At 54.2% G+C, this 22,263-nt stretch overlaps 1 protein-coding gene across 2 annotated transcripts in view; it reads right to left on the minus strand.

Annotated features, from left to right (window-relative positions):
* PRKCB (protein kinase C beta) overlaps positions 1-12,711 on the minus strand; it is a 175,349-nt gene extending 162,638 nt beyond the window's left edge. For both annotated transcript variants that reach the window (XM_060260799.1, XM_060260798.1), the window contains exons 1-2: positions 12,516-12,711; positions 11,693-11,724 (exon numbers count right to left, since the gene is read on the minus strand). In XM_060260799.1, the coding sequence (XP_060116782.1) occupies positions 11,693-11,724; positions 12,516-12,700 (217 nt within the window). In that variant the 5' untranslated portion in view covers positions 12,701-12,711. The remainder of the gene's footprint in view (positions 1-11,692; positions 11,725-12,515) is intronic.
* Between the last annotated feature and the right edge of the window lie 9,552 nt (positions 12,712-22,263).

The following is a 22,263-nucleotide window of genomic DNA, read 5'->3' on the forward strand; positions in this document are numbered from 1 at the left end:
ATGCCTCTTGCTGCCTATTAGCATTCCCAATTACTTCCACTCCAATCTGCTCCCAGGCTTAATTGAGAGATTTTTAAACAGGTATTATGAACTAATTAGCAACCTAATTATCGACAAAGATGTCCTAGAAAAGCAAGGCAGGGAGAGAAAGAGAGAGCGAGAGCGGCCAATCGGCGCTTAGCAGAGGATGGAAACGCCTGACCTGAATCTTGGCCAGTGGGGGGGGAAGGCTCAGCCCAAAGCACAGAGAGGGCAAGCAAAGGGTCCCGCTTCTTGACCACAGAAAGACAGAAGGCCACGATCCTGCTATATATGCTCCATTCTAAGGCTCCACCTTCCGCCCCCCAGCATCCACGACAGCAGCCGGTTTGTGAGCCCCACACGCAGCCCAGAGGGTCAGCACACTTCCTACCCATCTCAGTTTTTCCTAAGGACAGAATGTGACCTTTGGCCTCCAACTTCTCCCAAAGCCCATGAGGCATCCCAGAGGTCTACCAAGACACACAAGAAAGCTTGCTTACATGCCATGGGGAATGAGCTCCTGGAGGTTTTTTGCCTTCCTCTGGACATGGACCAAGAGGTCACTGGGGGAGCAGGGGGGGTGGGGGGATGTCTGCATTGTTCAGAAGGGACCTCAAAGGGATGACCCCTGAGGTCCCTTCCAGCTCTGCTTCTATTCTGGGTGGAAACATACCCATTTTGGCTCTCACAGTTGCATCGCTGGCCCTGAAAGAAGCTGGGAGAGCATGCACCCTCTCTGCTCAGCTGACCCCACAACCACCCCGTGAAGCACATCAGACAGTCCTGTGAATTCCCTGTGAAGTGCAGGGACAAGCCCAAGGTCACCCAAAGAGTTTCAGGGCTGGGGGGGGGGGGTGGAAATCCCTCACTTAAGATCTTCCCCAGGTTGAGGCCAACTGTTCTCCCAAACGCATTCGGGAGGAGGACTTCGGGGCTAGACGGAGAAGAAAGAAGAAGAAAAAAGAAAGAGGAAGAAGAAAGAAGAAGAAGAAAGAAGGAAGGAAGAAAGAAGAAACTGGATTTTAATTTTAGGTAATTTATAGACTGCTGTTTCCCAAAAAATGGGTTCAGGGAGCATAACAACATTCTAAAAATAGTATAAAAACATTCTAATAACAGTATATCCCACCCTATACTCTGAATCTCAGAGCGGTCACACAATCTCCTTTCCCTTCCTCCCCCACAACAGACACCCTGTGAGGTGGGTGGGGCTGAGAGGGCTCTCACAGCAGCTGCCCTTTCAAGAACAGAGTCTCAGAGCGGCCTACAATCTCCTTTCCCTTCCTCCCCCACAACAGACACCCTGTGAGGTGGGTGGGGCTGAGAGAGCTCTCCCAGAAGCTGCCCTTTCAAGGACAGCTCTGCCAGAGCTATGGTTGACCCAAGGCCATTCCAGCAGGTGCATGTGGAGGAGTGGGGAATCAAACCTGGTTTTATTCTCCCAGGGAAGAGTCCGTGCACTTCACCACTACACCAAACAAAGCCCCATCCTCCACTACGGCTGGATGCACACTCGGTTCCAACACTCATGGGCGTGGGGGATGCAATGAAGGAACTCCCAAGACAATGGAGCAGGTGAAGGAAATTATAAGCCAGAGTTCTTCAAATGTGCCCTTCCTTTATGCAGGGCAGACAGGGCCCTTGGGGAGGGGGGAAGCTTTAAAAAGGAAGAGCGGTTCTGCAAAGGGACAAAAGGGAAAAGATTTGTTCTCTGTGCCGGAAGAGCTTGTATCCAATTGTGAGGGCAAAGGAAGTAATAACACGGTGCTCGGAGAGAGATGCTTTCAGATACAGGATGTGCAGGAAGATCTCTGGATGGTTTGCCAAAGATCCAGCTCCTGCTAGACTTCAAAGCCAAGCCACGCTTCAAGCCACACTTCAAAGCCATGCCAAGATCTCCCTGCCCCTCCTTTGGCACCAGTGTGAGGGCCAAGCAGATGGGAAGCCTTGGGAACTGCAAGGAAGACACTCCTTCCAACTGTGCTGATCTTGGGGGGGGGGGGCGCCCTGGAGCCCCTCCCACATACGGGCGGGGGACACGGTGGACTTGGGCCCCCCCCTGCTTCCTCCTCCTTCTGCTGGGAGAAACGGGGAAGGGGGACTGAGTTCCAGTCCTGTTGAAAACTCGCTAAGGTGGATACATCTGTCCCAAAACGATCCTGTCTTCTTTGAGAGGGGCATGTCTGAGCCCTCGGAGCGAGAGGGGGGGCTGTCAGTCTACCAGAGGCCTCCCCCCCTTCCTCCTACACCAGGGGGCCCGATGGGCACCACAGCATCTTTTTCTGGCACGTGCCGAGAGCTTGTAGGGAGCAGGAGGGGCTGGGAGGGGGCTTTTGCCCAACAAGGCTTCTGATTGGCTGGGCAGAGCTTTTAAAAATGCTGCTTTGTCAGGAGCAGCCATTTTGTTTCTGTGCCCACCACGCCGTCTCAGAATTCACAATGTGCCCGCAGGCTCAAAAAGGTCCTCCACACAATTCCTCCCCCCCCCCCCCCGCCACCATTTTGTCCTTCCCTCAGCATCCCTGTGAAGTCAACGAGACGATGAATGTGATTGTCCCAGTGGGCTTCAGAGGAGGGATTTGAACCCAGGCCCCTCAGACTGCAGCCTGGCACTTTCACCACTCCCCCACCCTCAACAGGATGCTGCTCTCCTCCCTCAAGGTCTGCTGCGGTGAGAGGGACACCTGGCCCTGGGGACTCTGGTCCGTTTTCAGACTGGGACGTTTGCTACGATCCCTCGGGATGCCCCTCCCCCTCTCTGGGGACCCACCCCCTTCTCTGTCAAGGCAGCATGGTGCAGCAATCAAGAGTGACAGACCCTAATCTGGAGAGCTGGGTTTGATTCCCCACTCCTCCTCCACATGCAGCCTGCTGGGTGACCTTAGGCAAACCACAGTTCTCTCAGAACTGTTCTCCCAAGAGCAGTTCTCTCTCAGCCCCACCTGCCTCACAGGGTGCCTGTTTGTTGTGGCAAGGAGACTTTTGGGTAGTGAAGGGCAGGATATCAAACCAAGCCTTCTTCTCTGTTGGGGCAGTTTTTTAAAGAAATTGTCCCTGATGCTCTGGGAAGTGTGATAGATTTCTGCCTTGTCATGCAAAGCCACATGGGACGCATGGAATGGGAACATGGGAAGAAACCCATTCCTCATTCTTTTGCACAGAAGCTGAATTAAGTGGCAGGCCTCAGCCAGGCTGCTGGAGAAAGTGTGGGCAGGAGGACCTCAATGGAAACCAGCTGCTCTCCAGGGGTGCCCCCACCTACAGCCGCATCCCCAAGTGGGCACCCACACAGCCTTCCACATCAGAAGCACTTCCACACCCCAAAGATGGTGTGGTGTGGTGTGCTCCCACAACCCCAGTGTAGCTTTCTAAAGGGGAGTCTTTCGTCAAAGTGGGGCTTGAAGGTCAAAAGCCCAAGGTGAAACCACCAGGCAAGTACACACCTGCGTACTGACGAACCAGCAATCATAATGACCCAGAGGGAGGATTTTTAAAACTCTGGAATGTATCTGAGGCTGAGCCCAGTTAAGTGAGAGAAGGCAACACATTAGCAATCTGGTAAAAATCTTGCATTTTTCAGAAAAGCCAGCTGTCCCTAAATAAGCATAAAATATCGACTCTGGCCAGAAAATAGCCTTTGTGGCCACAAAGAGAAGAACGCAGCGCTCTTGGGAAGTCATGCTCAGAGGCTGGCTGGGAAAAGGAGTGGCTATGATGTCATGGAATGTTCACCAACATTCAGGAACGAAGCTGGCAGAGAACTGCGAGGTTTGCCAGCCACCCAGCTTTCGGTGAGCGAAGTGAGAAGTCAGTTTGACCTTCTTAGAATTAAAGCCTCGGGTAACAGAAACAGAAAGTGAGGACTTGGAAGAGGGCCCAGGAGGAGGTAAGAAAGCTGAAGGACAGGAGGCTGAAGAGAAAGGGCAAACAAAAGACAGGAAATGGCAGGGGAGGAGGGAAGTAAGGTGGCAGGGCACAAAGGGTGCTTAGAGAAACCCAGCGTCAAAGTTCCCACTGGACCATGAAATGGGAGGGAAACCCATGGCCACAAATAACAGAGCAAAGGGGAAGTCAACTGGAAACAACTCAAGATGTCCAATGTCCTTGAAATTATTTCCTGGAGGGTGCAATCCTAAGCATGCTTGCCCAGAGCCAAGGCAAACTGCATTCTATGGGACTTGCTCCTGAGTAAACCTGTCCAGGCCACAACAGTTGGTCATTTTCATTTAACCGGCTCTTCTACGCCAGCAGGGCGTTAGGAGCTTCGCTTCGACAGGTTCTCAGACGGCCACCGTCCTGCCATTCGCTCCAAACCTCTCCACTGCAGCACGATCTAACCAAACCGTATTTTTTTGCACTCTTCACAAAACATAAAACCACAACCTCATTAGGGGCAGTAATCATATTTCCTCCAACTCCGTGGCAGGTAACTGAGAATGACGCCTGGAGAGAAGTGGAAATGTGTCACTCTCTTATCAATAAAGGCGCCTCAGAGAACAGCCCTGCCGAGGGAGGGGTGGGAGTGAGCACACAGCAGCCACCCAGACTGCCTGACTCACCAATTTTTATTTATTAATTAGATTTTTGACTTGCCCTTCCCTGCATACTGCAGGCCTCAGGGTGAGTAACAATATTTTATTAAAACATCGATAAATAATAATTACTTTCAAAAAATTAAAATAGTAGAGTCCAGCAGTACCTTTAAGACTAACAAATTTTATTGTGGCATAAGCTTTTGAGAAACACTGCTCACTTCATCAGATCCTACTGGACTCTTTACTATGTTGCAGCAACAGGCTAACACAGCTGACTCCTTTGGATCTATCTATGACCTAAAAAAAATTAAGAAGGAGAAAGAGAAGAACACTGGATTTATACCCCGCCCTTTGCTTGGAGTCTCAGGGAAGCTCACAAATTTCCTTTCCCTTCCCCTCCCCTCGCCACAACAGACACCCTGAGAGGTAGGTGGAGCTGATAGAGTTCTGTGAGAACAGCTCTGTGAGAACTGTGGCTGACCCAAGGTCACCCAGCAGGTGCACGTGGAGGAGAAGTGGGGCATCATAGAGTTGGGAGGGACCTCCAGGGTCATCTAGTCCAACCTCCCGCACAATGCAGGAAATTCACAAAGACCTCCCCTTAAGTTCACAGGATCCTCATTGCTGTCAGATGGCCATCTAGCCTCTGTTTCAAAACCTCCAAGGAAGGAGAGCCCACCACCTCCTGAGGAAGCCTGTTCCACTGAGGAACCGCTCTAACGGTCAGGAAGTTCTTCCTAATGTTGAGCCGGAAACTCTTTTGATTTAATTTCAACCCATTGATTCCGGTCCTACCTTCTGGGGCCACAGGAAACAATTCTACACCATCCTCTATAGGACAGCCTTTTAAGGACTTGAAGATGGTGATCCTATCACCTCTCAGCCGCCTCCTCTCCAGGCTAAACATCCCCAGCTCCTTCAGCCTTTCCTCATAGGTCTCCAGACCCCTCACCATCTTCGTCACCCTCCTCTGGACCCATTCCAGCTTGTCTAGATCCTTCTTAAAATGTGGTGCTCAAAACTGAACAAAAGATTCCAGTTCAAACCCAGTTCTCCCAAATTAGAGTCCACACACTTAACCACTCCACCAAACCGCCTCTCCACTAATCACAGAGCTTGGGTACGAATGTGGGGATCTGAGCTTTTCATCCGAAGTGGAGGGGCTCTTTTCCGGCCTGCTTGGTGCAACCTTCCCAGAGACCCAATTGAGGATGGAACAGCTGCATACAAATGCTCTGAATAAATACTCATGCAATAAGTTTGGCTGGGGTTGATTGAGAAGACTCCCCCCACCCCAAAAGCTGCGAGGGCTCCATTTCTCTCTCTCTCTCTCTCTCTCCCCCTGGTTTCCTCACCCTGACCGGCTGGCCTGATTTCATCAGATCTCACAAGTTAAGAGGGTCGGCCCCAGTCGGTGCTTGGAGGGGAGTCAGCAAGGCAGTCCAGGCAAGAGCAAACCATTCTGTCCCCCTCCGGCCTTGAAGACCCTCCAGGGTCACCATCAGCGAGCTTCCCGCCCCAACACGGCCACTTCTGGCCTGCCTTCTGGACTTCCTTTCAGGACGCTGGATGTCCTTTTAATGCGATTATTCTGCCCCTGGCTTCTTTCTGCGGCTGGTTTCCCTATTGATCAGTCTTGCATTGTTGTTCTGGCGATTCTGTTGTTTTTCAGTGCGTGAGCTGCCTTCGGCAGGTCTCTGGAGAGGCAACGTACAGGTACATATTCCTGTCTGCTGGCTTTAAGGGGAGAAGAAGCGAAGAAGGAGAACACAGAGAGGCCAGAGAAGAGGGAGTTCACTCAGCCAAGAGCTCCAGAGCTGTCCAGCGGGTCTGCATGCCAGCTTGGGCCGCCTGCCCAGTCTCCTTTGTGCTGCAGAGTCCAGGGGTGAATCACAGAACTGGACAGGGACACAGAGGCCATCTAGTCCAGCCCCTGCTCAATGCAGGATCAGCCTAAAGCATCCCTGACAAGCGTCTGTCCAGCCGCTGCTTCAAGACTGCCAGGTCTGGCCCAGCCAGCACAGATTGTTCCCCCAGAGTGTGTCTCAACAACCTCCCCCACCACGTCGCTCGAGCGAGCCCCCATGCACCATCCAGGACAAACCTCCAAGGAAGGAGAGCTAGCCGGATGAAGGGACCCCAGCAATGAACCCGCATTGGATGCCTGGCCAGCCCTGTGCTCCCCCCTCACCTTTTGTGAGCTTCCTCTCTCGCCCCCACCTTTTCCTGGCCTGTCTTGCAGGGCTCTTGAAAGGACTGCAGCCATATAACATATGTGAAAAAGAAGACTGCAGACTTATAGCCTGCCCTTCTCTCTGAATCAGAGACTCAAAGCAGCTTACAATCTCCTTTATCTTCTTTCCCCACACCCTGGGAGGTGGGTGGGGCTGAGAGAGCTCTCACAGCAGCTGCCCTTTCAAGGAAACTCCGGCGAGAGCTACGGCTGACCCCAGGCCATTCCAGCAGGTGCAAGTGGAAGAGGGCGGAATCAAACCTGGTTCTCCCAGATAAGAGTCCGCACACTTAACCACTACACCAAACTGGCTCTCTATTAGAGCTCTGGCTGACCCAAGGCCATTCCAGCTGCTGCAAGTGGAGGAGTGGGGAATCAAACCTGGTTCTCCCAGATAAGAGAGCTCTGGCTGACCCAAGGCCATTCCAGCTGCTGCAAGTGGAGGAGTGGGGAATCCAACCTGGTTCTCCCAGATAAGAGAGCTATGGCTGACCCAAGGCCATTCCAGTGCTGCAAGTGGAGGAGTGGGGAATCAAACTTGGTTCTCCCAGATAAGAGTTCGCACACCTAACCACTACACCAAACTGGCTTTCTTCACCAAATGTGAAGTCCTTTCTGAGCTTCAACATGGAAGCCTGCAGTCACCAGACATGCCTGCTCATGGGAACAAACCCATTCGGGCCCTCTTGAACTGCTCTCCTTTACATCTGAGGGGTGACGCTTGAGAGCCAGTTTGGTGTCATGGTTAAGTGCGCGGACTCTTATCTGGAAGAACCAAGTTTGATTCCCCACTCCTCCACTTGCAGCTGCTGGAATAGCCTTGGGTCAGCCATAGCTCTGGCAGAGTCTCTGCTGGGAGAGTCCTCTCAGCCCCACCCACCTCACAGGGTGTCTGTTGTGGGGGAGGGAGATAAAGGAGATTGTGAGCAGAGCTGCCATGGAAGACTGGCATGGCATGGACATCAATGAAACCTTTCCCCCAAACCTGGGAATCTGTCCCAGTTCTTTCACTCCAAAAGGCTCCTTTTAAGATTCCACAAGCATGGGGGCGGGGCGAGAACAAATATTCCAATGAGGGGCTCAAAAGGGTCCCACCAAGACAAATGGAGCAACCCTAGTCTATGCAAGCAGCAGTCAGAGAGGGCCCCGTGGAAGGCCTCACACCAGACTTCTGGTGGGAGATCCCAGCCCTGAATGGACTCTCTCTCTCCCCCACACACATACAGGTCTCAGCAAACAGAAATCTAACATCCCAGGGAGGAAACTTCTACGCTTATGCTGCACTGGCTTTCTAGCTGCAAGGAGTGATAACACAGAACAGCTCTCGGACACTGGATCCTTCACTTACTGCCTGAAGCAGTGAAGCCCAAAGCACCACCTCAGCCTTCTACCTCTAGCCTCAAGGCCCTATAAAGGGTTTGGTCTGTTTGTGGCCTCTTCACTGTGATCACTAATGGGAACCTCTCTGCACCACTGCTGGAAACCAGGTGCTGGAGAAGACAGACCCTTCAGGTGAGAAAGGGATTCAGACCATTCTCCCTGGGACCTGATCCTTCCTAGACTCACATCTCAGAGGCTACCTACATTCTTAAGACAGGCCGGCCCCCCACAAAATGTTTTTAAAAATCAGGGTCTTTCCAGGGCAATGCTTTCAGTGGTTACCTTTCCACGCAGTGTTGTCTTTGCCGTGATTAACTAACACAAAGGCCTATTTTACCCTCGGCCACCCACCTCCAGCTCGGCCTGTTCGCACTACCCCAAAACATCCGCTGTTCAAGGAGATATTTTTTTTCAACCTGCACAACAAAAGCCAGGAGCTCAGTTTCAAACTGCAAAACCAGAGTGGCGGGTGAAGGGTTGATTCCTGAGCTGCCTTCTCTGCACAGCCCTGGGGCAAACTGAGGTGGCCCCGGCCAGCAAGGGCCATGCAGAGGCACAAAGACCCAGGTGATCTCTGTCTCTCTAGTCTCTGAAACCAGAAGAGCCCTCGCCTGCCACAGATCCAAGAATGACACTTGCGCACGCCACCCCTGCCTCTCCCCCCAGAGCCAGGGGCCCTCTCAAAGTAGACTCAAAAAACAGCCCTGTAAGATCAACCGAGATGGTGTGGGCAGGAGGCTACCTGCATCAATACTGATTACTGCTGGCAGTTGGGGGCTGATTTTCAGAGCAAAACAGTATTCAGAGCTCCTCCAGTCTCGGCTCACTTTTCTACATCTGCCTCTATTCAGGACTCCTTTCTCCCAGCTGGGCCTTGATGCCAGGAAAGGGGCACCAGGAGGATCCAGCCCCCTCCGACACACCCCTCTTGGTCGTCACCCCCCCTCCCTTCCCTGCAAACCTCGATTTCAAGAGATGTGTTGTGTTTGGCCACAGCTAGTCCCTGGCCAGAGACGCCATTGCTCCGGAGGAATAATCACAGATGGTTTCCCCCGATGATCAATTTGGGAAGAGGGAGGAATGCCGCAGATCTGAGGCTCTTCAACCCCATAGACAGACAGGCCTGGCAACCCCACCCCCCCGCCCATCTCACCCAGCAGCAATGGATTAAATCCTCAGGAAATCCCCAGGACTTTTGTTGTCTCAGCCAAAGCCCTTTTGGCCTATGATGGAGGCGGCAGTGGTCTAACTACATTGCCCTGTTTTGCACCATTTTTTTGTGTGCAATGTCTATGGCTTTTTGTCCACTCGCCCAGTATCTGGTTTCATCTTTGGGCACGCAGGCAGACCATCTTTTCTTGGGAGCACCTGTTCACTTGTGCCTGATCCCCCTTTTTTGAGTTGCCTCATCTGATGGTCTGTGTAGGTTTTGACATGGTGTAATTACATTGCAGTTGTTCTAATTCTGTTGTAGAGATTTATTGTTGCAACCCACCCTGAGCCCTGGTGTGCTGAGGAGGGGGGACTCGACATCTAAATAAACAAATAAATAAATCCAATACTCAGGGGAGGGCCAGAGAATGGAAGAATCAGCATTCCCTTCGGGGGGGGGGGGGGTAAAACCTCACAAACAGCCCAAAAATTCCAAGAAAGAAAAAGAGGATTCCCGCTAAAACAATATATATTTTTAAGCATTACCGTGCAGAAATCTAAGAAACCCTTGCAGGAGTGCATGAAGAGGAAAGGGAGAGGGGAGAGAATAACTGATCTCCCAAGGTCTTTAGCCACAGAGAGTCTTAAACACATTCAATTTTGGATACACAATACGCTTCTATTAGGTGCTTTCATTCACATGCCTTTAACTCCTGCAATATGACGGACCGGGTAGGCCACTGACTGAGAAGTGCCATCAAATCCCCAATTGCCAACGGAACGAGGAGGGGGTAGTCTTGGAGTAGTCAGCACAATACGCCAAGCCCCCCAGTCCTCTCGAACTCAGAACTAAAGGGAGGTTTCCAAAGAGGGTGAAATTGTCCACAAGCAATCTATTCTACACTGACGGCCCTTTTTGTCAAATAGACACGTAGGTTGTGCTGAAGCAACAGAATAAAGAGCCCAGCTGCACCTTTAAGAGTAGTGAAGTTTTATTCAAGGAGTGCTATGCACATACTTCTTATACCTTAAATAAAACTAGCGTTGGTCTTAAAGGTCCTACTAGACCCTGCCTTTTTGTCAAAGTGAAACAATCAGACGGCAACAGCAAAGACCCACTGCTGAGCAACATAGCAACACGGCTTCAGGCTTTGGCCTGCGGCATCCACACTTCTCTCCCCCCTCCCAACATGCACTAATATTTGATGGGTGGATATGGGGCTGGGGTCTGCCTGTACCATGCTAAGCCAACCATGCTGTGATTCTGTATTTGCAGTTCCTAACACAGATTAGAATCCCCATTTCAGAGATTATATTTCCCCAGGAAAAACTTGGAAGGGGAGGGACTCCCACACTCCCCAACTCCATTCTGCATTTCAACAGATTTGTGATTAAGACAATTTGCAGAAGCATCCAAAGCTCAATACTCTGCATTGTGTGACATGGAGAATCCAACAGAAACCCCTTTCCCATCTTTTAGGATGCTGTCAGAGAATCCCACAGGAAAGCAACAAAGCCAAGAGCCTCTCTTTCAAAAGAGGAGAGCCCAGAACACTTCCCCCCACCCCCCATAAGCACCTGGGGCCATTTTGCCTCCAAATCAGACTTCTTCCTCATCCAGAGAGGGGGGAAGCACCATCTTCCTTCACAAAAAAGCCACCAAAATCTTCTACAAACAGCCCCGCCACCCTCTCCCAATCTGACCAGGGTTATCGCACAGTCACTCACTTCCCCTTTGAGCCTGGCGGCCCCCCCCCCCCCCACATCCTGGCTCGCCTCCTATCAGTCAGCCAGCTCTCTAACTGAAGGGGATGGAGGGGGGGAGGAAGCGAGAAACTTGGGGGGGCGGAACTTTTCTGGTTCCTCCCCGCTGCTAGTGAGCGCACGGGGAGTAAACACACTGCGGGGCAGTGAGGCCTGTCTCCTAATCCCAGGCGAGGAGAGGAAGGCGCCCCCTCAGCCCTCCCCAGCGGAACAAACACTCTCCAGACAGGTGGAAGCAGGCCAAGCAGGCCTTCAGCTGGCAAAAGGCAGCTTGTCCAGAGGGGTATCTGGGCACGGGTGCCAGCCTTCCAAGAGGCGGCACCCACAGAGAGGGTGTCGGATCCTGCCACGAGGCCTGAGGGTGCCGGGGAGACACAGACAGCCCTCCTCAAATCCTAAGACCCAGGTGCAGGCAACAACAGCGACCGACCCCTGCTTCACGCCAGGTGTCTTGCCCACATGAGGCTGCCGAATGCGAGAGAGACCACGGCCTCCTGCTCCTCCTTCCTCTCCTCCCGGGCCGAGCATCAGCAGGAAAGAGAGACTCCAACCCAGTCCTTCCGAGACACAGAGAGACGCTCAAGGATGCAGGAAGGCCAAAACTCACCTTGACACTGGAAACCTTGCTTCCCGAAGCCCCTGAAAGTGGAAAAAGGCACCGGGGGTCAGCTCGCTCTCCTCCCAGGCCCCTCTCGGCCTCCCCAAACATTCCCGAGCCCCCCTCCCACCTAGATCACGGCTCTGCACCACACCTCTCCCTCCCTCCCTCCCTCTCTCCAGCACCTTAGTTTGAAAGGATGCTCCTGGCAAGGGGGGGGAGCAGAAGGGGGGTGTCCCCCCAGTCCAAGCCAGCCTCTCCCCTCCCCCCCCCCTTCGTGGTGCCGCAAAGAGGCTCCCCCGGAGGGGCCAAAGAAGGCAGGCATCTGCGAAAAGGGCAAGCCACAGAGCTCTCCTTCCTTCCTTCTTCCCTGGGCTGTTGGGGAAGGGGGGGCGCCCACCTGCTGTCTGCCACCGCAAGAGGAGGAGACTCCCAAGGGTGCGTTGGCCTTTGGGGCATTTGGACTCAGGGTGTGTGGGGGGGGAGCAGATCACCAGAAGAGGAAGGAGACCACGCCGGACCCCCCCCCCGGATCCTGATTCTAATGGAGGGGGGAGGGATAACTGCAGCCGCTCGTGCTCCGAGACCGGCGGGCCAGCCCCCCTCAGCTTCCCCCCCCCCCGCAGCCAGGCTCCCAGGATGCCAGCTGGTGCCGGGGAAGTCACGGGAGGGGGGGGGGTCAAGCCTCCCAAGGGGGACCAGGTCGCGCCTCCCCCCTTCCCCGCGAGGGGGCTTCTGCCCCGGAGGCTGGGGGGCCGCTGGCGGGGGGGGGGGGCGCTGCCGCTCTCGGCGGGAAGGGAGCTTCTGGGGGGGGGGCGGGGGTCTCACCCACCAGATGAAGTCGGTGCAGTGACTGCAGAAGGTGGGCTGCTTGAAGAAGCGGGCGGTGAACTTGTGGTTCTTCACCTCGTGCACGTTCTTCTGCCGGAGGGCCCCTTTGCGGGCGAAGCGCACCGGGCCCTCCCCGCCCCCCTCCGCCGCCGCCGCCGGGGCCGCCACCCCGAAGGGCTCGCCCATGCTCCCCGCCCGGCCCGCCGAGGCCGAAGCCGCCGCTGCAGCCGCCGCCGCCGCCAGCCCTGCTCTGCCGCCGCCGCCAGGGAAGGGAAGGGAAGCGAGGCCGCCCGGCCGGCCGGCACCGAGGACGAGGCTCCGGCTGCTGCTGCCGCTGCTGCTCCGATTGCTGCTCCCGCTCGGCTGGGCTCGGCTGGGCTCGCTCTCGCGGCGGCGGCTGGCGCTGGAGCTGCGGCGCGCGACACCTCTGGCCACAGCTGGGCTGCCGAGGGGCGGGGCCTCCCCGCCGCCCCGCCCCCCGCGCGGGAGAGCCTCTGAGCGCCTGCAGAGCGCCGCGCCCGCCCCTCCCCGCCGGGATGCCAAACGCCACTTCCCCTGGAGAGGAGAAAGGGAGGCTCCAGGAGTCCCCCGACCTGGAGCTGGCAACCCTACATCCCGCCCGTACCCCCCCCCCGCAGAAGAGCAGCCCTCCTAACCACGCCCCCAACCACCACCCATGCTCCTCTGCAAAGTTTGGGAGGCTCTGGGTTCGAATTCAGACCGCGCCCCTCCCTGCTCTTCCTCCTGCTCTCAGGAAACTCTGCCAGGCTCTTCTCCAGTCGGGAGTATGCCTACCCCCCAGGGCCGGATCTAGGGGCTTGCCTCCGGCGCCAACGGAGGGGGGGCGCCAGATTGGGTATGGAGTCCATTGCATTCTATGAGGCCATAAGATAGAATGGCCCATAAGAGGGCATCATTTTTTTAATTTTGCCCCCCCTTCAAAAAACATGTAGATCCGGTACACCCCCCACCCCGAAATGGTCCCACACAGAAACCCCATAAAAAGGACTTGCAGATTATAGATACTGGATTTCTTGGGCACCTGGCCTCTCCCACAGGAACCCCTCCGCCCCACGGCTGCTGCTAATGGGAAGTCTGCTTGCATTTCTCTTCCTTCCCTCGGTGTCAAGCAGCAAAGGGATTCAGCATCCAAAGAGTCAGAACAATACTGCCTCCCACCCCCACAACTCCTGCCTCTGACCCCGAAGTGAAAGACTGCCTGGTTTCCACAGGACAGCAGTAGCTCTCTGAAATGCCTTACAGAGGAAGAGCAAAGCTTGCAAAGACCTGGCTGGACCAGAGAAGAAGAGGACTGCAGATTTATACCCCGCCCTTCTCTCTGAATCAAGGTCTCAGAGCAGCTCACACTCTCCTTTATCTTCTTTCCCCACAACAGACACCCTGGGAGGTGGGTGGGGCTGAGAGGGCTCTCACAGCAGCTGCCCTTTCTGCCAGAGCTATGGCTGACCCAAGGCCATTCCAGCAGCTGCAAGTGGAGGAGTGGGGAATCAAACCCAGTTCTCCCAGATAAGAGAGCTCTGCCTGACCCAAGGCCATTCCAGCAGATGCAAGTAGAGGAGTGGGGAATCAAACCCGGTTCTCCCAGATAAGAGAGCGATGGCTGACCCAAAGCCATTCCAGCAGCTGCAAGTGGAGGAGTGGGGAATCAAACCCAGTTCTCCCAGATAAGAGAGCTCTGGCTGACCCAAGGCCATTCCAGCAGCTGCAAGTGGAGGAGTGGGGAATCAAACCCGGTTCTCCCAGATAAGAGAGCTCTGGCTGACCCAAGGCCATTCCAGCAGCTGCAAGTGGAGGAGTGGGGAATCAAACCCGGTTCTCCCAGATAAGAGAGGTCTGGCTGACCCAAGGTCATTCCAGCAGCTGCAAGGGGAGGAGGGGGGAATCAAACCTGGTTCTCCCAGATAAGAGTCCATAGACTTAACCACTATGGCTGACCCAAGGCCATTCCAGCAGCTGCAAGGGGAGGAGGGGGGAATCAAACCCAGTACTCCCAGATAAGAGTCCATACACTTAACCACTATGGCTAACCCAAGGCCATTCCTGCAGCTGCAAGGGGAGGAGGGGGGAATCAAACCTGGTTCTCCCAGATAAGAGTCCATACACTTAACCACTATGGCTGACCCAAGGCCATGCTAGCAGCTGCAAGGGGAGGAGGGGGGAATCAAACCCAGTTCTCCCAGATAAGAGAGCTCTGGCTGACCCAAGGCCATTCCAGCAGCTGCAAGTGGAGGAGTGGGGAATCAAACCCGGTTCTCCCAGATAAGAGAGCTCTGGCTGACCCAAGGCCATTCCAGCAGCTGCAAATGGAGGAGTGGGGAATCAAACCCGGTTCTCCCAGATAAGAGAGCGATGGCTGACCCAAGGTCATTCCAGCAGCTGCAAGGGGAGGAGGGGGGAATCAAACCTGGTTCTCCCAGATAAGAGTCCATAGACTTAACCACTATGGCTGACCCAAGGCCATTCCAGCAGCTGCAAGGGGAGGAGGGGGGAATCAAACCCAGTACTCCCAGATAAGAGTCCATACACTTAACCACTATCGCTGACCCAAGGCCATGCTAGCAGCTGCAAGGGGAGGAGGGGGGAATCAAACCCAGTTCTCCCAGTTAAGAGTCCAAGCACTTCACCATGACACCAAACTGCCCCTTCCTCTCTGGCCTGGACTCTTCCTGCCTCCACCCCTAAAATGGGCTTAAGAGGCCAGGATTGTGGCCAAGGGACCCCCTGAGCACCTGGATCTGCCTTCCCCTCCCCAAGGGCTGCCTGCCTGCCTCTCAGAGAGTGGCCCCCTTCCCCCCCAGCAGCACTGAGTCCCTCCTGGGCACTGGAGTGAAGATTTCTTTCTCTGCCCTCCTGGATTCTCCCCACCACTTCCCTTGGGCTCTGGTGCGCTTCTCTTCCTTAAGTAGGACTCCCTGCCCTGTTTCCAGCATTTTGCTGTCAGATCTCTGGCTTAAAATAGAAACATTTGGTATTCGGCCTTCCCACCCAGCTTAGAGTCCCCACAGTGGGCAACAATCAAAACATCACAATAAGCTTTAAAAATTCACACACACATCAAACGTACGCAACACACAACACACAAAAATGGGTCAGTGAGACAAACAAAACAGAAACCTCTTCAGCTGCTGGGAGAATCATGGCGGGGGGAGCAGATAGATGTCCTTTGGGGGGGACTCCTTCACTTTGCTGCCGAGGTTTCAAATGCCTTTTCAGAGGGGGGAGGTGCCCAAAGAAAGCCCCCCCCAAATGACTGTAGCCATCAGGTAAGTTCATAAAGGCACCGACAGTCCATAATACTCCCAAGGCCGAAAGGGCTTTGAGGTCTTTAGCAGCACCCTGAACCCATGTGGTATTGCGGTTGGCCTGCCATCTGGGAGACCCAGGTTCGAATCCTATGTGGTATTGTGGTTGGCCTGCCATCTGGGAGACGCAGGTTCGAATCCTATGTGGTATTGTGGTTGGCCTGCGATTTGGGAGACCCAGGTTCAAATCCTATGTGGTATTGTGGTTGGTCTGCCTTCTGGGAGACCCAGGTTCGAATCTCAACTCATGCATGCAAGCTCACTGAGTCAGCTTGGGCCCAGCACACAGCCTCTTGTTTTGAGGACAAAAATGGAGAAGATAAGTCTGTCAGCTCCCTTTGGAGACAAAGGCAGGATGTGAATGAAGCAGTAAAGCGAAGTGCGGAACTGAGCCTGGAAGCCAATCGCGACCCTGTGTAGGTGGAAGAGCCCCCCCCCCCAGCTGCTAGGGCACTTCCGACCCACTCCAATCCGCAGGTGACTCTGAGCAGGTTTTGAGGAATTTCACAGGGTGGTTGAATAGGGCAGAGCTGAAAGAGGCATTCTGAAAACAAACGGGGGGGGGGGGAACAATACTCACTTTACAAATTAAAAGAAAGCTATAGACATGGTGCATATAAAAAGTTGATTGATCGCCTAATGGGTACGTGGCCAGGATTGTTTCTATGGGGGGGGGGGAGGAGAGGCGGAAGCATCTGGAAATGAGTGTTGCGAGTGAATCATTTTGCCAGCAAATGCAATTCCCACTCGAGGGTTGCAGCCTCCAGCCATAACTGGTGCGTGTGAATGGAGGCTCTCCCCAGCCCACCCCCCAACCCCGTCTTTGCAGACAAAACCGTCACTTCACCCCATGACAGTCTGAAGACAGCCTCTTTTCAAGGAACTCTGTGCATGCCTTAGAGACGCATTAGTGGGTTGATTAAGGCTAGCGTGAGCAAACAGGTGGTGTCTCGGTTTGTTTCCCCGCTGGTCTCCAAAGAACCCCTAAATTCTGCTGCAAGGCCCGGCTTGGACAGGGCCCTGGCTCAGTGGAGGAGCCTCTGCTTGGCATGCTGAAGGTCCCAGGTTCAATCCCCAACATCCCCAGTTAAAAGGACCAGGCAAGAGGTGATGGGGAAGACTTCTCAGCCTGAGACCTTGGAGAGCGGCTGCCGGTCTGAGTGGGCAAGACTGACCTTGAGGGGCCGGCCTTCATGTGTTCACATGTTTCTCCTTGGTTGAAAAGACAGTCCTCAAGATCATCCTTGGAAAAGGTGTCAGATAATGAAATGAAATGCCGCTTCCCTCCCCCCCCCCCCCCGCCTCTGCATTTTGCAGCATCTTGTTTGAGCCGCGGACGGGTGCTGGGGCTTTTCTTGCAAGGCCGGGAAAACTCCCAGAGCTGTTTTTTGCACTCCCAGCTTCTTTTCGTTAGCAGGCTGCCAAAACCACCACTTCCTCTGGTCAGCCATCCAGGCCAATATTTGCCTGGTTGTTTTTAAGAAACGGCCCTTTGGAGATATTGTTTTTACCAGGAAATGTGAAAGGGCTGAGATGAGGTTCAAAGGCCTTTGCATGACACCCCCCCCCCCCAGACATAGACAAACTGTGCCAGAAGCAGAGCTCAGGAGAAAGGGGGGGGCATCACAGCCATCTGAGGACCTTCGAAAGGCCCCCTCCCCCAGAAATCTCAGCTCAACAACTTGGCTGAGTGGAAAGAGAATTTGAACCCACCACTCTGCCTCTCTTTTTGTCCTGGCAATCTGCCAAGCAGAGCCAAAGCGGGGGGGACTGCTGTACTCCCCAGGGCCAGGTTGGGAGGGGGGGGGGCTTGTTAAAAGACCAAGCTCAGCCTCGGGCCCTCCTTTTCCATCGCTCCTGTCCCATCAACATGCTCTTGGAAAGGAGGAGAAGGAGAAGAAATTGGATTTATGCCCTTCACTGGGAGTCTCAGAGCGGCTTACAATCTCCTTTCCCCACAACAGACACCCTGGGAGGGAGGTGGGGCTGAGAGAGCTCTCCCTCAACAGCTCTAAGAGGTGTGGCTGACCCAAGGTCACTCCAGCAGAGTGGGGGAGTGGGAAATTAAACATGGCTCTCCAGACTCCTAATCACTACTCTAAACTGGCTCCCTTGAAAGCAAGGGAAAGGCTGATGGGAAAGCGTTGGGTCCCCTGCCTGGATGGATGGGGGCAAGATACAGCCAGGCTCAGACTAGCCCAGTCTGGTCAGATCTCAGAAGCTCACCAGGGTCAGCCCTGGTTAGTATTTGCACAGGCAACCTCCAAGGAATACCAGTGGCCCACCACCTCCAAAACAAGTCCAGCTCGCCCCCTAGTGGTGCATGATGGTAAAGGAGCTAGATCTTCTGGCTGCCAGACAGTCTCTGGATCTCTCCTACACATCACAGCCTCTCTGGGTGAAAAGTGAGAGAGAAACACAGAGGCTTCAGCCAGCGACGGGGTAGCATTGAGTCTGCCAACAGCTGGAAGAGATGTCTTGGTCCCTCTAGCCAGGAACAACAGAGAAGAACCAGTCGACACAAATGAGTTGGAGGCCGAACAAACCCCAAGGAAAAGGAAGAGGAAAGTGACAGAGATCGCACCAGAATCACATGTAGACACCGGCGGTTGACTGCTAGCAGCAGGGGGGGGATTTGGGTGCAACCCAGAGGCCTGGAGATCTGGCATTACATCTGCTCTCCCCACATGAAAGGGCTGCTTTGGAGGGAGGACTCTGCGACATTATCCCCTGCTGAGGTCCTCCCCCTCCACAAATCCACCCTCCCCAGTTTCCACCTTCCCCCCAAAATCTCCAGGAATCACCCAAGCTGGAGTTGGCAATCTTAGCACAGCAGCTCTAGCTGTACAGAATGAAGGGCACAGCAGAGCGGGAGGCGCAGATGCTGTTCTTGATGATGATGATGATGATGATATTGGATTTATATCCCGCCCTCCACTCCAAAACTCAGAGTGGCTCATAATCTCCTTTATCTTCCACCTCAAAACACACACAACAGACACCCTGTGAGGTGGGTGGGGCTGAGAGAGCTCTCACAGTAGCTGCCTTTTCAAGGACAACCTCTGCCAGGGCTCTGGCTGACCCAAGGCCATTCCAGCAGGTGCAAGCAGAGGAGTGGGGAATCAAACCCGGTTCTCCCAGATAAGAGAGCTCTGGCTGACCCAAGGCCATTCTAGCAGGTGCAAGTGGAGGAGTGGGGAATCAAACCTGGTTCTCCCAGATAAGAGAGCTCTGGCTGACCCAAGGCCCTTCCAGCAGGTGCAAGTGGAGGAGTGGGAAATCAAATCCGGTTCTCCCAGATAAGAGTCCACACACTTAACCACCACACCAAACTGGCTCTCTGGAGACAGACACCCTGTGAGGTGGGTGGGGCTGAGAGAGCTCTCCCAGCAGCTGCCCTTTCAAGGACACCTCCTGCAACAGCTGTGGCTGACCCAAGGCCCTTCCAGCAGGTGCAAGTGGAGGAGTGGGGAATCAAACCCGGTTCTCCCAGATAAGAGTCCGCACACTTAAACGCTACACCAAACTGTCTCTCCCATTTCACAGATGGAGACCCTCTCCTCCCACCTCGAAACCCCTCCCAGGGGGGAGGCTCTGGGCCAGCTGCGGGGGGGGGGGGGGCTGCTGTAGGCCTCTGAGGAGGAAGAGAAGAGGGAAGCAAGAAAGGGGCCTTTCAAAGCACAATTTTTGCCTCCGTTCCAAATGCCAGCTCGCAAGCATTCATTTCTCTCTTGAAATGTCAATGTTAACATTTAATCTCACATTGCAAGGAAAGGCGCTTGGTATTTTTTTTTTTTTTACAAAAACAAGTTTAAAAACATTTCATTTCTGATTGGAAACATTGCAATCTTATGTTCTGGCTGCTGTAAATAGGTTCCCCCCCTGCTCCTGCCATTAGACAATTAAAAACTCCGCTGAAAGAGATCCAGTCCAAGCCTTGGTTTTTGCATTCACTCATCCATTGCAGGAATCCAGTCCAAAAGGCAGCTCTCAGCCTGGCTTCCCCTGGCTCAGAGGCGGGCTCTCCTCCAGGTTTCCCTGCATCTCGCTTCAAAGAGGACTGCATGTGTGGCCCCCTCTGTCTTCCAGCTGGGGGTGGGGGCGGAGGCTTCATGGCTCTGCCCCTCATGTTGCTGCAAGGGGGCTGAGGCTTCTAGCCCTCAGGGTGTGGGAGGTCAGAGGCTCTGGTCCAGAGCACAGCTGGCAGAATGCCCAGGGGCTGATCTGGAGACAAGCTCCTGCCAAAAAAGTTTAAATATTTCAGGCCCCAAAGGAATCTTGCTTCCCTTTGTGCTGGGTTCAAATCAAGATGCACAGCTGCTAAGGTTGCCTGGTCTCCCCTGGCCAAGGTTGCCAGCTCCAGGTAGGGAAACTCCTGGAGATTTGGGGATGGAGCCTGGGGAGGACAGTGAGGTACAACGGCCAAGACCCCACCCTCCAAAGCATCCCTTTTTCTCCAGGGAAACCGAGCTCTGCAAGCTGGAGATGAGCTGCAATTCTAGGGGATCTCCAGGTCCCACCTGGAGGCTGGCATCCCTAATAGCTACTGAGGTGTATTGGGGGTGGGGGGTGGGGAGAGATGCATACCGAAAACAGCAGCAGGAGTCTCTGTGCTCACCCGGGACAGATTGCCAGCTACGCCCGCTGAACCCTGGATGCTTGCAGGCCTAACATCCACAGAATGTCTTGCTCCACAATATTCAACCGTCCTGTTTACGGCCCTTGTGGGTAGGGCTTGTAGCCCCAGCTGCGGGCCTCAGTTTGCTGTTTGCTTACTGGTCAGCTTTCTGCAAAGGTGCTGGTATCAGTTGGAGTGGAGGAAGGCTGGACAAAGGGGTCAGGCTGCAACCCCCAAGGGTGACTGCCTTGTTTCAAGAGAGGAGTCTGCACGCCATGCTGGGCTTCGGCATAGTTAGTGGCTGGAGATTTCTTTAGCAGAAGGTGAGAAGCTGTGGTGCCGTGGCAGAGCCTCTGCTCAGCATGCAGAAGGTCCCAGGTTCAATCCCTGCCATCTCCAGAGAGCCAGTTTGGTGTAGTGGTTAAGTGCACGGACTCTTATCTGGGAGAACCGGGTTTGATTCCCCACTCCTCTACTTGCACCTGCTGGAATGGCCTTGGGTCGGCCACAGCTCTCGTAGGAGTTGTCCTTGAAAGGGCAGCTGCTGTAAGAGCTCTCTCAGCCCCACCTTCCTGACATTGTATCTGTTGGTGGGGGGGGGGGAGATATAGGAGATCGTAGGCCGCTCTGAGACTCTGTCCTTGAAAGGGCAGCTTCTGGGAGAGCTCTCTCAGCCCCACCCACCTCACAGGGTGTCTGTTGTGGGGGAAGAAGATATAGGAGATTATAGGCCGCTCTGAGACTCTGTCCTTGAAAGGGCAGCTTCTGGGAGAGCTCTCTCATCCCCACCCGCCTCACAAGGTGTCTGTTGTGGGGGAAGAAGATAAAGGAGATTGTAGGCCGCTCAAAGACTCTGTCCTTGAAAGGGTAGTTTCTGTGAGAGCCCTCTCAGCCCCACCGACCTCACAGGGTGTCTGTTGTGGGGGAAGAAGATATAGGAGATTGTGAGCCGCTCTGAGTCTCTGATTCAGAGAGAAGGGCAGGGTATAAATCTGCAGTCGTCTTCTTCAGTTGGAAGGACCAAGCAGGAGGTGACAGGAAAGACCTCTACTCGAGACCCTGGAGAGCCACTGCCAGTCTGAGCAGACAAGACCGACCTTCATAGACTCAGGGCAGCTTTCTGGGTGGCAGAGGAAAGATGCTGGATTATCGGGGCAATGATGGCTCTTGAGGGCTGGCATGTACTGGGCGGGCACTCCCTCTTGGGCTGGGGGGCTGACAAAGACAGTCCAGAGTGTCAGTGCCACTAGGAATGAGTCAATCTGAGGAGAAAAAACAGAGCAGCAACAGCAGAGTGACAGTTTTAAGAACATCACAAGAGCCAGTCTGGTGTGGTGGTGAAGTGCGCGGACTCTTATCTGGGAGAACCGGGTTTGATCCCCCACCTCCTCCGCATGCACCTGTTGATGTGACCTTGAGTCAGTCACAAGTTCTCGCAGTGCTGTTCCTCTCCAGAGCAGTTCTCTTAGAGCTCTCTCAGCCCCACCTGCCTCACAGGCAATGTTCCCTCTAAGCTGAGCCAATGTGAGCTAGCTCATAACTTTTTTAGCCTCCAGCTCACACATTTTTGTCTCAGTTCAGGAAAAATGGCCTTAGAGCAAACTAATTTCTGCAGGAGCTCACAACTTGAATGCCAGTAGCTCACAAAGTAGAATTTTTGCTCACAAGACTCCACAGCTTAGAGGGAACATTGCTCATAGGCTGTGTTCCCTCTAAGCTGAGTTAGCGTGAGCTAGCTCACAGATTTTTAGCCTCCAGCTCAGCCATTTTTGTCTTAGCTCAGGAAGGATGGCCCCAGAGCACACTAA

Source organism: Heteronotia binoei, chromosome 20, assembly GCF_032191835.1.
Source record: "Heteronotia binoei isolate CCM8104 ecotype False Entrance Well chromosome 20, APGP_CSIRO_Hbin_v1, whole genome shotgun sequence".
Classification (NCBI taxonomy): Eukaryota; Metazoa; Chordata; class Lepidosauria; order Squamata; family Gekkonidae; genus Heteronotia; species Heteronotia binoei.